The 12,083-nt window shown below is 38.1% G+C and overlaps 1 protein-coding gene and 1 pseudogene across 2 annotated transcripts in view; both read right to left on the minus strand.

Annotated features, from left to right (window-relative positions):
* The window catches only part of ADAMTS6 (ADAM metallopeptidase with thrombospondin type 1 motif 6), a 245,277-nt gene that overhangs the window by 77,263 nt on the left and 155,931 nt on the right, over positions 1–12,083 (minus strand). For both annotated transcript variants that reach the window (XR_008390127.1, XM_037150818.2), the window contains exons 13-14: positions 10,191–10,336; positions 7,963–8,026 (exon numbers count right to left, since the gene is read on the minus strand). Coding sequence is in view for 1 of the 2 variants with exons in the window: in XM_037150818.2 (XP_037006713.2) it covers positions 7,963–8,026; positions 10,191–10,336 (210 nt within the window). In the remaining variant the exon portion in view is untranslated. The remainder of the gene's footprint in view (positions 1–7,962; positions 8,027–10,190; positions 10,337–12,083) is intronic.
* Positions 9,212–9,293, minus strand: LOC119053320 (uncharacterized; annotated as a pseudogene).

Here is a 12,083-nt window from a genome sequence, read left to right on the forward strand (position 1 = left end):
TCCTGTTACCCTTCAAACGTCTTTGGCAAGAACAGTACCAGGCAGAGGGGGTGGCCACCTCTTTGTACAAGCCACTTTTGCTCAGCCTACATTAGTTCTAGGTTCTAACTGCTCCTCGAACCTAAGCAAAAACAGTGCTGTCAGCCTTGTATGACTCAATCTGATTTGCCACAGGGTAGGGGTCCACGTAGGAGAAGTATCAAAGCTTTGAACTAGTAAAGTGTTCCCTTGTGGCTGTTTTGCCTTTTGTCATCGCTACTAGACGTTATGAATTTTAAAACCGAGAATGTTTCCTTCTCGAATCTTTAAAAACCTCAGAGCAAAATTTGTGGCTCATCTTTAGTAAGTGGAAGGACCCTGGGGCACATATTTAAGGTATTAACCCCAGGCTGATATTATTTTTCTTTCCCTATGATTTTCTAATTTGTTCTAATTTTCCGTTGTGATTTTAATGAAGCTAACTCAATGCTAATCAGAGAGTTCAAACAAGTAATAATAATTGTTACTATATGTAAAAATGTGAAAACTAAGCAGTAATCTATAACACCAGCTGGTCAACCACAGAAATGAGAAGGTCAAGACTATTTACTACATGGTAAACTGACAGCCTATATGAAATGGGTTGCAAGATCTTACAAGGAGTGCAAGTAGGACCGGTCAAACCCATGAAGACATAAATCAGAAAGCACAGGGCAAACCTCAAAGATCCCCGACACTAAGTGAAGAGCCCTGGACGTCCTGCTGTTTGGCCACCTGACATCATCTCATCCTGAGCACTAATTCGAATCTTCCATAATCATTCGAATTTTTCCTTTATACTGGGAAGTTTGATTTGGAGCCCAAGAATTGACAGGGAAGGGGGAGTGGATGGGAGGAGATAGAGGAGGGTATGGGGGTGATAAACAATGATAAATAGAGACATGACTTGGGGTGGTGAACACACAATACTAGATATGGGTGACGTGTACATGTGAAGAATTGTACACCCGAAACCTATATAATTTGGCTATCCAGTGTCACCCCAATAAACTCAATTAAAAAAGGAAAAACCCCTAAAATATGCATATATTGGAATATTATACAATTATTTTAAAATCATGCATTAAGAGACTTCCTTTAGGGTGGAAATTCTTCATTAGGATATGAAATCACATGTATGATAGAATACAGATATATGCAAATAAAATATAGAGATATATAAATAAAAAACAAATGAAATATGAATTTATATCCTTTATATTAATTACCTCTATTTAAATCTCAAGAGAAGCTCTTAGATCACAAATGACCAAGCCAAAAACGCTTATGAATTGTTTTCTAGTTCTTGAGTATTAAACTGATTTTAACTAATTGGAAAGTTTTCTCTCAGGTCTCATTCACAGAGTCACTAAATCTGATGTGCATGGTATTTAATCATGTAAAACATACACCAAGGCAGGAGGCTAATCTGATCAAAAGACCAGTGTACTCTGTTGAGTCCATTAACGTAGTTCGTGACAGACACCCAGGCGTTCTAGAATAAAAGAACGTGTAAAGCATTGTATCTTCCGAAAAGAGTACAGAAGTTAACCTAAAGGATACAAACAATAGTGCTATCATGCTCTTACACTAGCACCCACTCCATGTTAACTGGAAACGCTGAAGTCTTGCTTGTATCACTCTATCTTAACTCGTCAATCACCCTTATGATTTATCATTAAATTCTCTATCCTACAGTGTAGTCTACATAAACAGAAACTTTGAGAGTATATTTTTCAAATATAAGTTTCTGTTCTAATAGGATAGACACATGTCTGAAAAATCTCTTTGTGCAAAATTGCACATTAAAAATAACAAGCACCTAAGGGGACAATAGCATTACAGCCAGCCAAAAGAACACTAATGAAAACAATTAAGAATTCTAAGAAAATACTAGCATGATTTTAAAAATACATGGCAAATTCCTAACGAAGAAATCCTAGAGTAAACACAAAATTTTCTCTGTTAAAAAAAAAGGTGAAAAAGTTAATAAGGAAGGGTTAAGGTTGCTGGATCGTAAGGACAAGAGGCCAATGCACAAAGAACAGGCAGAAAGACACAATGAGGCCTGGTACCACCGCGCACGTGGCAGACTGAGCCAAAGGAAGAGTGTGGGACACATGGGCATCACGTCCAGCACAACTCTCCTCGGCTTAGCTGTATCAGTGAAGTTCAGCTTCAGCTGGTGTACTGCTTAGTGGCACAAAATACGGAACAAAATGATTCATGGAACAAAATAATTCAATCATTTATGAGTTAATTTATGTTGCAGAAACAAGGTTGTGACAGAACAGATTATACCAAAACTTTAAATTCTCACAGTTTTTCTAGATTTATACTGAAAAAAAAAAAAAAAAAAAAAGAAAATTAAAAATGTCTTACCAAGCCAAGTTGCTACTGAGGAGAGCTCTCAGTATGGGAAGAAAATATGTTAAAATAATAGATCTGATAGGCATTAAGTGCTCAATAAATACTAGTCCCCCTTTTCCATAGTTTCAGTTACCCAAGGTCAACTGCAATCTGAAAATAGTAAGTGGAAAATTCCAGAAATAAACAGTTCATAAGTTTTAAAGTTGCATTTAAATTGCTTTTAAATTTAAATTCTATTCTGATCAGCATGGTGAAGTCTCACAACATCCAACTCCATCCCTTTGTCCAGTGCCTCATCTCACAACATCACAAGAAGAAAGGTGAGTACTGGACAGTAAGATATTTTGAGAGGGAGAGAGACCACATTCACATAACTTTTTTGCAGTACATTTTTATAACTGTTCTATTATTACTTATTATTGTTAGTCTCTTACTGTGCCCTAACTGATAAGTTAAACTTTACTATGGGGATGTATGTATGGGTGGGGGACTAGCCATAGTCTCAGGTATCCACCGGGGACCTGGGAACCTATCCTGCTCAAAGAAGGGCAGGTAACTGCAAAGACAGAAACAAGGTCTGACACAGACCCCTGTGGCATATCCCGCATCTATGACCCTTTACGTTCTTGCCAACAGAATTCTGATTTTTGCTCAGGAACCTACCTCTCAGGGAAAGTGACCTTAACCCCATTACAGCATATCTGGATTATTCTAAACCAATTATGGTAATCTCATTCCTTTTGCTTGTGACTAGTTTAAGCGTAGGCATGTGGCCTTCTCGCCAATGGAACATGAAGGAAGTTAGCTAAGAGAGCAGAGGGGAGCTTTGGGAAGAACTTTATTCATATAGATAGTACTTAAGAACGAGATACTAGAGCAATTTACGTCTATCTCTGAATACTATCAGCACAGGAGTACCTGAAGTGCTCCGATGCTCCATTTACATTTCTGAATTCCCCTTCCTCAAAGAATTTCACCTTTAGGCATTTGTTTCACTATCTTGTCAGCTCTTCGTTGACTTCACAATGATTAAAAAATAAATCTCATTCAGCAAGGTTTTAAAAAATTCAGTCAGAATAACCTAATCTGTCATTAGCAAACATGGAAGTCTCCTACACTGGTTTCTAAAATGAACTAGGATTGCCTTATTTCGAGAATTTTATATATAATATTTAAAAACTTCTTTGTAACAGTAATTTTTCTACTGCATACCTAGGCTGTCTAGTTGTAGCTGTGTACTGTGCCACGAGCCACCTGTGGCTATTCAAATCTCAATGAATTGAACTTAAAAACTGTATTCTTTAGTTGCACTAGCCACATTTCAGGAGCTCAGTGGTCAATTTGGCTAGTGGCTACCATACTGGGCAGTGCCCATGCAGAATATTTCCATTATTGAAGAACGTTCTCTTGATAGTGCTAGGCTAGATTATATGTTTTAAAAGTTTAAATTTTCGCACATTAGACTGTATTTTATACAACTTACACAATTATGCTCAGACAGCTATATTAACCTGGATAGCATGAGAGTAAAGTTCATCGTGGCAAATGAATTGCCTCAAATTCTGAACGAGTAATATCCAGAATAATGGGGAAAATTATTTTTATATCCAGGATATGGTCATGTTAACTGTATCTCCTTATCATTTTCTAAAAGCTGAATCTGAAAACAAAGGTAGAAAAAAGAAATTTCAACCCACCAATAACAAGCTCTACAATTTGAACATCTAGAATACAGTTCATTAAACAAGCCTAAGACACCTGGCATGTTTTTTTTTCCTTATTCTGTTACCTGTCATATATTATTCACACTATAAAGTGCTTGTATTGTTAGGTTGAAAGTAAGTGCCCATCCCTGCGATTGTATAACAATGGCAATTGAGATCGGAATTCAGAGGTGGGTTTGGTGGTCTCATTCCTACCTAACACAGTCTAATGTATATTATAGTAAGTACTCAATTTTTCTGCCCCTGTATAAAACTGCTATTCTTTTGACATTCATGTTATTCATCAAAGTAACTATCTGGCTTCACCACTGCTTCCTACAAATCTCATGGTGGTCATTTACCCTCATTTATTAAAAAAGTCTGATACCTGGTTTGCAGTCCCACAATATACTCCCAGTTCTAGCATCATGCTGGGTGACTTCAACATCTCCAGGGAAGACTTTTCAAACTACCCAGCCCTGACATTCCTTAAATTCCTTCGCCTCTGCTCAAGGTCAGGCAAGCACTACCATGGCCACACTCCAGATCCTACATCACTGAGAACAGTCTCACTTCTCACAGCTTCAACTCTAACCCATTCCATTCTCTGATCCCCTCATCTGCTATCTCCCTCACCCTGCCTTTCCTACAATACTAATTCTCTGACTTTGTAACTTTTTTAGAAGTTACATTCTTAATTTTGTCCCTCTTAGCCCTCTTTAGACTCCACTGCCATTTTTAACATATAACTCATGGCTCAGCCCTTCAGTTGTTCATACCACTACCCTTAAATTCTCCTTGATTAGATTGTTGTTTTGTTTTAATCTTGGCTTTCTCCAATCCATTCTCATCTAAAGCACAAGTCTAAATCTTTCAATGGTTTCTTCCTGTCTCAGGACAAAGATCATGCTCTTTAACCTCCACAGCTTGCACTTAATTTTCCTTCTGCCTCAAATGCCCTTGTCATTTTCTTCTTGTCTGATCAGCTTCTATTTGCCCTACAGATTTTTAGCTTCCTATGGGAAGTAATTCCTAAATCCCTACTTAGGCCATGTGCCACTTCTACTTGCTTTTGTAGTATCCCATACTTACTCTAGCATATATCTCATTATATCATATCATACCATATCATATCATCATATCATATCATATCATATCATCTCTGTGTTGTAATTTTCTGCATGTATAATTTCACAGGAAATTGTAAGATCCTTGAGGGCAGAGATTCTTTCTCACTCTATCACAGTCTGATATTCACTACACACTCAATTATTTGTTGAACGAATAAAAGAATAATACCAGTAATTTGAAAAGGTCATTGTAATGGAAACTAATTTGCTTACTTCAAGATCCAAATTTAACAGGATTAAATATGATATATAAGCTATAGAGTGTGTAGAAGGATGGTAGGGGAAAACAGAACAGAATAAGGAAGATTAGGGGTACCAGGGTTGAAGGAGGCAGGGTGGGTTACAATTTTAAGTATGGTATTCCACCTATACCTCACTGAGAAGGGGACAGTTAGGTAAAGGTAAGAGAGTTGGCCATGTAGATATTTCGGAGAAGAACATACAAGGCAAAGGGAAAAGATGTAAAGTCTCTAAGTTAAGAACATGCATGGCACATGCAAGCTGAAGCAAAATGAATGAGGAGGAAATAGTAAGAATTCAGAAAAGTAATGTAGGGCCAAATTGTGTAGGCCTTGCAGGCCTTTGCAAGGACTTAGAGTTAAGTAAGAATGGAGAGCCATAGAAGGGCTCTGAGTAAAGGATATAACTTGGTTCACTTTGACTGCTACATTGAGGAATGTAGGGAGCAAGAGGAGCATGGGGAAATGCACTGGAAAAGCCATTTAGAGCAATTCAGTGAAAGAGGTAGCAGTGGCGGCAGTGGGAAGTGGTCAGGTCTATAATATATTTTGAAGGGAAAGGCAATGCAATTTGCTGAAGAATTGGATATGTAGGCTGTGAGACAGAGAAAGGAATCAAAAATAACTCAAGAGTTCGGAGCTTGAGCCATACAGAGTTGACATCTGAGATGGGAAAAACTGTTTGGAGAACAGGTTTGTGAAAATATTTTAGAAATAACATGAGGATGTGTGGAATATTAGATATCTATTAAAAGTCTAGTCGATAAGAAGATATGAGTGTAGTATCCAAGGAAGAAGTCAGCTAAAAGTATAAATCTGGGGGTCAAATCACATATGAATGGCATCAAAAGCAATGAGAATTGATGAGATCACAAGGAAATGAGTATTAGTAGGGCAGAGAAAAAGGCCAAGGGCTGAGTCCTGGGTGCTCTAACACAAGTGACATATGATTTCACTCATATGTGGCATCTAATGAACAAAATAAACTAATAAAGTAGAAACAGACTGATAGCTGTCAGAGGGAAGGGAGATTGTGGGGCTGTGTAAAAAAGGTGAAGGGATTAAGGGAAAAAAAACCCTAAAAAACCCTCATAGACACAGACAACAGTATGGTGATTACCAGAGGGAAAGGTGGAGAGAGGGGAGAAAGAAGAGAATAAAGGGAGGATAAGTGGTGATAGAAGGACTCTTGACTGGGGGTGGGGCACACACAATACGATATACAGATGATGTAATATAGAATGGTACACCTGAAACCAATATCAACCCAATAAATTTCATTTAAAAAAAAGAAGAGGTCAGAGAAAAGAGTAGAATCCAGCAAAGGGGAATGAGAAAGAAGTAGTAAAACAAAAGAGCAACTAAAACATTATAGTGTCATGGAAGCCTAGTGAGGATCAAGTAAGAAAAACACCATCCCTTCAGAATCAACTACTGGATTTAGCAGTATGAAAGTCATCCATGATGTGACAGAAACATTTTTAGTAGAATGCTGCAGGCAAAAACTTGGGAGGAATAATTTTAGGAGAAAATGAGAAGCGGAATTAGATACAATATACACAATGTTTTTGAGGAATTTTGTTGCAGAAGAAGATAAGACATGGAAAAATAACTGGCTGGCTTTTTGTTTTTTCAAGATAGGAGAAATAACAACAGGTTTGCATGCTTATGGCAAAATCCAAAAGAGAAGATGGAGAAATTACCTACATACTCACGGAATATCCAAGACTTAAGACAGATGAAGGAATGAAGAGCGTGAGAATAAAGATCATGAGTAGGGTCTCGATGACGTGGAAGTGCTGTAAAAGCTGTGGATTTTAGGTAGGAGGGAGGACTATCTGGAGGAAGTAATGAGATCAAAGAAAACAGTCCACTTTCAGGCCCAGTCTTTCAAGAGCTAAGGGAGAAGCCACAGGCTCCCAACTTTAAAGAGCTACCGAGGAAGCAGTATCTTCAGAGGGGAGCCAGTTTCCATTAGAAGAAGAATGTGAAGGGAAGGAAAATGCAGAGACATCAGGGATTTTGTTGATGATGGACCACGAATTCCTGAGGGCAGAGAATAGTCTAAGCAGCTGGGCAGGGATAGGAAAGAGAAGAGAGGGTGTGCAGAGCTTTACGGGATTGGATAGCATAAATGAATCTGAGGCTTCTTGCAGTAGCAAATACAAAATGGGATGAAGAGCATAATCTTGATGCTCAAGAAAGAAAATGATGGAAAAGTCTGGGTGTTTGGGGGAGCAGGGCAGTTCGGGGGTGTGTGGCTCTCTCTTGATCCGAGTTGGTGGAGAGTGTATTTTCTCCTAGTGCTGGAACATCCTCTTGACTCCTGTCGATGGAAACGCTGGACCTGAGACTAGTTCCCTTCATTATCAAGCATTTCAAAAATTCATGTGACCATCACATGTGTGGACTTCTGATCAAATAGCATACAACTTTAAAAAATTTCCCCGCTTTGGGGGAAATGTAAACTAATTTTTAATAGCAGAGTTTGTTTTTACTTACATCTGTGTTACAAGAGCGATACCGTCTCCTTTCCCCGAGGCAATATTTTCCTCCTCCTGAAGGTCTGAAAACACATTTTATTTAACATGTGAATATAACATACTATCCACATTGAAAAGTACAAATATTGCTTGATGAAAACACATTAACATTTACTTTAAGAAAATACAAAATTTGACATTGAATTAGTTATCAAAATAATCATGCTGGTGATTGTTAGTAATAATGATTATGATTATTGAATGTTAAAATTAAGGCAATTTACTAGGAGTAACTTTACAAGACTCCTAATTGTCATGATTTACATTAAGAAAATGCAATTAAATCAATGTGTTTTCTAATTATCACAGTAAACAGGTGATTAGTTTGAGTTTAAAATTCACTTATTTATAATAAAAAGCCATTTAAATCATATTCAACAAAACCCATAATTGGATGGTATATGTTCACCAAGTTGGAAATGAAAAGTTTGCTTTTTTTCCAAAGTGGAAGTAGGAGAGGACATTAAACAACTCTCTGGAAATAGCTTCCATTCAAAGTAAATAATGCAGAAATGAATTTCTATCTTATTTCAAATACATGGTTTAAAAAAATTAAATCTATATATCAGATGGGTTTGCACTATATAAATACTTTATATAACACTAAAATTTAAAAAATTTAAGATGTCAAATATTTGATTTCCATAAATTACTTTTAAAGCATTTGACATTAGGGAAAGCCATATGTTATTATTTGAATAATATTTTTGAATACTAACTTGTTCTTTTAAAAGAGGTCTGGTCATTCTCTTAAATATCTGGGTATATTATTTATTATTATAGGGTTTTATAATTTTGGTTATTATTTTACAGTAGCCTACAGTTGAACTTAGGTTAATTATTCTGTACTTGTTTTAAAAAGGCCATTTCTAAATTATAACTCTGGCTCACTGGAATCAACAGGATAGTTACAATTGTGAATGCCAGTGCATGCTGACTCTAAGCGAGGAAAAGGCCTGGCCTGAACTGGCTGGGGAGAAATGGGTTGGTGGGAAAAACTAGGTAGTGGGGGCAGCAGTAGCATGACTGATGTCCGGGTGGGGGGGTGCGGTGGGGATGACAGTGAGCGAGCTCAGTTCAGTAGGAGGGTAAAAATCAAGAGAGTGGGAGAATGAAAACACAGAACTAATTAATATCAAGAGAAACAATATCAAACTAAAAAAAATAAGAAAGAGACATTTAGGGAGAGGAACCAAGGAGGGGGATCCTAAGTTAAAATAAGCTTTCAATTAGCAATAATCAAACCTTGGATAAACCTCACTGGCCATGATACTGCCACTGCACAAAGCTCAGAGTTAAAATAAGAAAAAATAAAATAAAAACAGACCATCTTTTACCCCAGAATGGGGTGAGGGAAAGCAGAAATGATATCATAACATCATTCTGCATGAAAATATTTATCTGGAAAGAAGGCCCTCAACCTGAGCTCTAGATAAAAATGGGAGCCCTTGACCTGCAGCTGCTAAGCAGCAGTTTCATCTCCAGAAGGACAGGATGGACCAAGTAGAGGAACGGTCCACCTGTAATGGGCAAAGAACAGTGATGGGACTGGCCTCCCGCCAGGGGGACTCTGGCTGGAGAAGAAGGTGGTGGGAGAGGGGCAGTCTGACCTGCATAAAACAGTCACGGGAAGAAAAGTGGTGGCAACTCTGGAAGATGATTAATGGGGGCATGTGAATGGAAACTATTTTAACACATGGACAAGTATTCTTTTCATTGTGATTTGTGATGTGAATCAAGGCATTTCAACCCTTGAAGTGCTCTCATTGGTCCTTTTAATACTAATGTAGCAGTAATAATTTTATATGACATGTGAAAAGACCTTAGGTTTCCTGGGAATAATGGTAATGTAGCTAAGACCAGACCTGGATTCATCCATAATTCAGTAGTTTTGGGAGGAGGAAATCTGATTATTAGCAGATTAAGAAGTCTGGCTATACCTGGGATAAATACACAATACTTTTCTTTTTTCACTTTCTTTTATTTTTAGTTACATACTAAGGGGCGAGGAAGAAAAAGAAAGCCTGTCTAACAAGGCTCCTCCACTTTCCTATGCCTAGCGCTTGTTCCGAAGACAAGCGCTTGGCTCGAGAGTGAAACGTTTTTACAGATAACATGTGAAACCACAGCTTTGAATCATTTCCAACTGTGTCTTTTTGTTGGCTCCGGCTTACTTTAGCTACTTACGCTGGACTGTCACAGTGTCTTAGGGATGAGGAGACGCCTCCCCCGCAGGTCCTGCTGCACTCTCCCCAGAGTGACCAGGCACCCCAGCCCCCATCTACGCTCTGGGGCCAAGTGCCAAAAGCAACACAATCTCCCTGATAACACCACTGCAAGATTTCACAGAAAACACAGAATTAGCTTTCAGGCAGATAGAGCTATCGGAATAGAAATACATAAGGGTCAGGCAATGACCAATTACAGACATTAGCATTCTCCCCACAGATACCAGACTGAGAGTTCTTTAACTGTGTTTACACATTGGTGATGGTGCATGTGATTTGCAAATTATCTTTAGCTCAGAAGTGATTTTTAAATCTCTAACATGTACCAGGACTCTAAAAATCCCCTTATTTCACCTACCCCAGACTTTTAGTGTTTCTCAATTACAGAGACCTCAAAAGTCTTTTTTAGATATTTTAGTATTAAACTTTTTTCTTTATATTCCACTATTATTAGACTCGTGGAATGATAACGCAATATGGAAAGTTCCCCAGTAAGGAATTTTTATGATGGTAATTGCCTTTTCTTTTTAAAAAAATTAAAAGGCTGGTTGAGGCTACAATAGTAAAAGAATGTGTTGCAGCATTTCATCTACACAAGTACTGCAGACATAATAAAAGTCATGCCAAGACACTAGGGACTGGGTACAAAAAAACCCTTGTACACCCTGACTAGCCGTGCGCATAGCCCCCGCAGGAGCATGCGCACTGGAACTCTTCTCGGCTTTACTCTCCGCAATAAACCACACATGCTGCACATAAGTAGAAAGCCAGGAATAATTCATCGAGACACAGACATCAAATAATCAGCTCATAACTATAACATGATAAATCTTACTTGCAGAATATAGTAAAAATGAAAGCCTTTTTAAAAAAACAAACAAGCATTTCTAGGCTTTTACTGGTGCATTTTTGTGAATTACCATCAAATGTTGACAAACCATACCAATGCTATGAAAATCATTTGTTTATATGAATAACAATTGGCAACATTACAGCTGAGTAACTGTCAGCGATGTCAAAATTGCTAATAAAACTTCAACCTTATATTAAAACATAGAGGGATTATGACATGCAATGTTTAGAAAGTAATCATTTTATTATACTAATTCTATATGACCAGAATTTTTTCACTTTTCACCTTTTTCACTGTTACCTCCTGGCAAATGGAATAGCTTCTTACCTGGGCTCCCTACCTCCACTGTTTTCTACCTGTAATCGATCTCTTCTCCTCCAGGAAGCATTCAGAGGGGTCTTTAAAAAACAGTGATGACATCATGTCTCTTTTTTGTACCAGAGAAGACTCTGGTGTTTCCTACTTCCCTTAGCACTGGTCAGCAGTGGCCGGTGGGAACTACTCCTGCACCCTTCCCCAGCCTTACTCTCTCTCAGATCGCCCCAGACACATTGGACTTCTTTCCTTCCCACGAACACTAAATTTGCTCCCTCCGTAGGGCACTTACATCTGCTGGTCCTTCTGGGAATACTCTTCTCAGGATTCCTTACATTTGCTGTCTTCTTATCATTCAGTCCCTGGTCAAGGGTCATGGCCTTGACCACTCCTGTCCAGAACACTTCCTGTCCTCCCCTCCCTCAACTCCAGGATGTAAGTTTTAGTTCACACTACTTTAAATTACACTGTTTACTTTTCAAATCACTTCATTATTGTTTGTCTCCTCTCATTAGTATATAAAAGCCTTAAGTGCCACAGGGGACTATTCAAATTTAAATTAATCAGCACTAATAATTCAGTTCCTCATACACACTAAGTACATTTCCAGGGCTTCATAAGCCATATGTGCCGTGATGATGTGGGACAGAGCAGATCTAGCCCATGTCTGTCACCACGGAATGT

Source organism: Artibeus jamaicensis, unplaced genomic scaffold (genome assembly GCF_021234435.1).
Source record: "Artibeus jamaicensis isolate MK-2021 breed Jamaican fruit bat unplaced genomic scaffold, CSHL_Jam_final scaffold_369, whole genome shotgun sequence".
NCBI classification, from domain to species: Eukaryota; Metazoa; Chordata; class Mammalia; order Chiroptera; family Phyllostomidae; genus Artibeus; species Artibeus jamaicensis.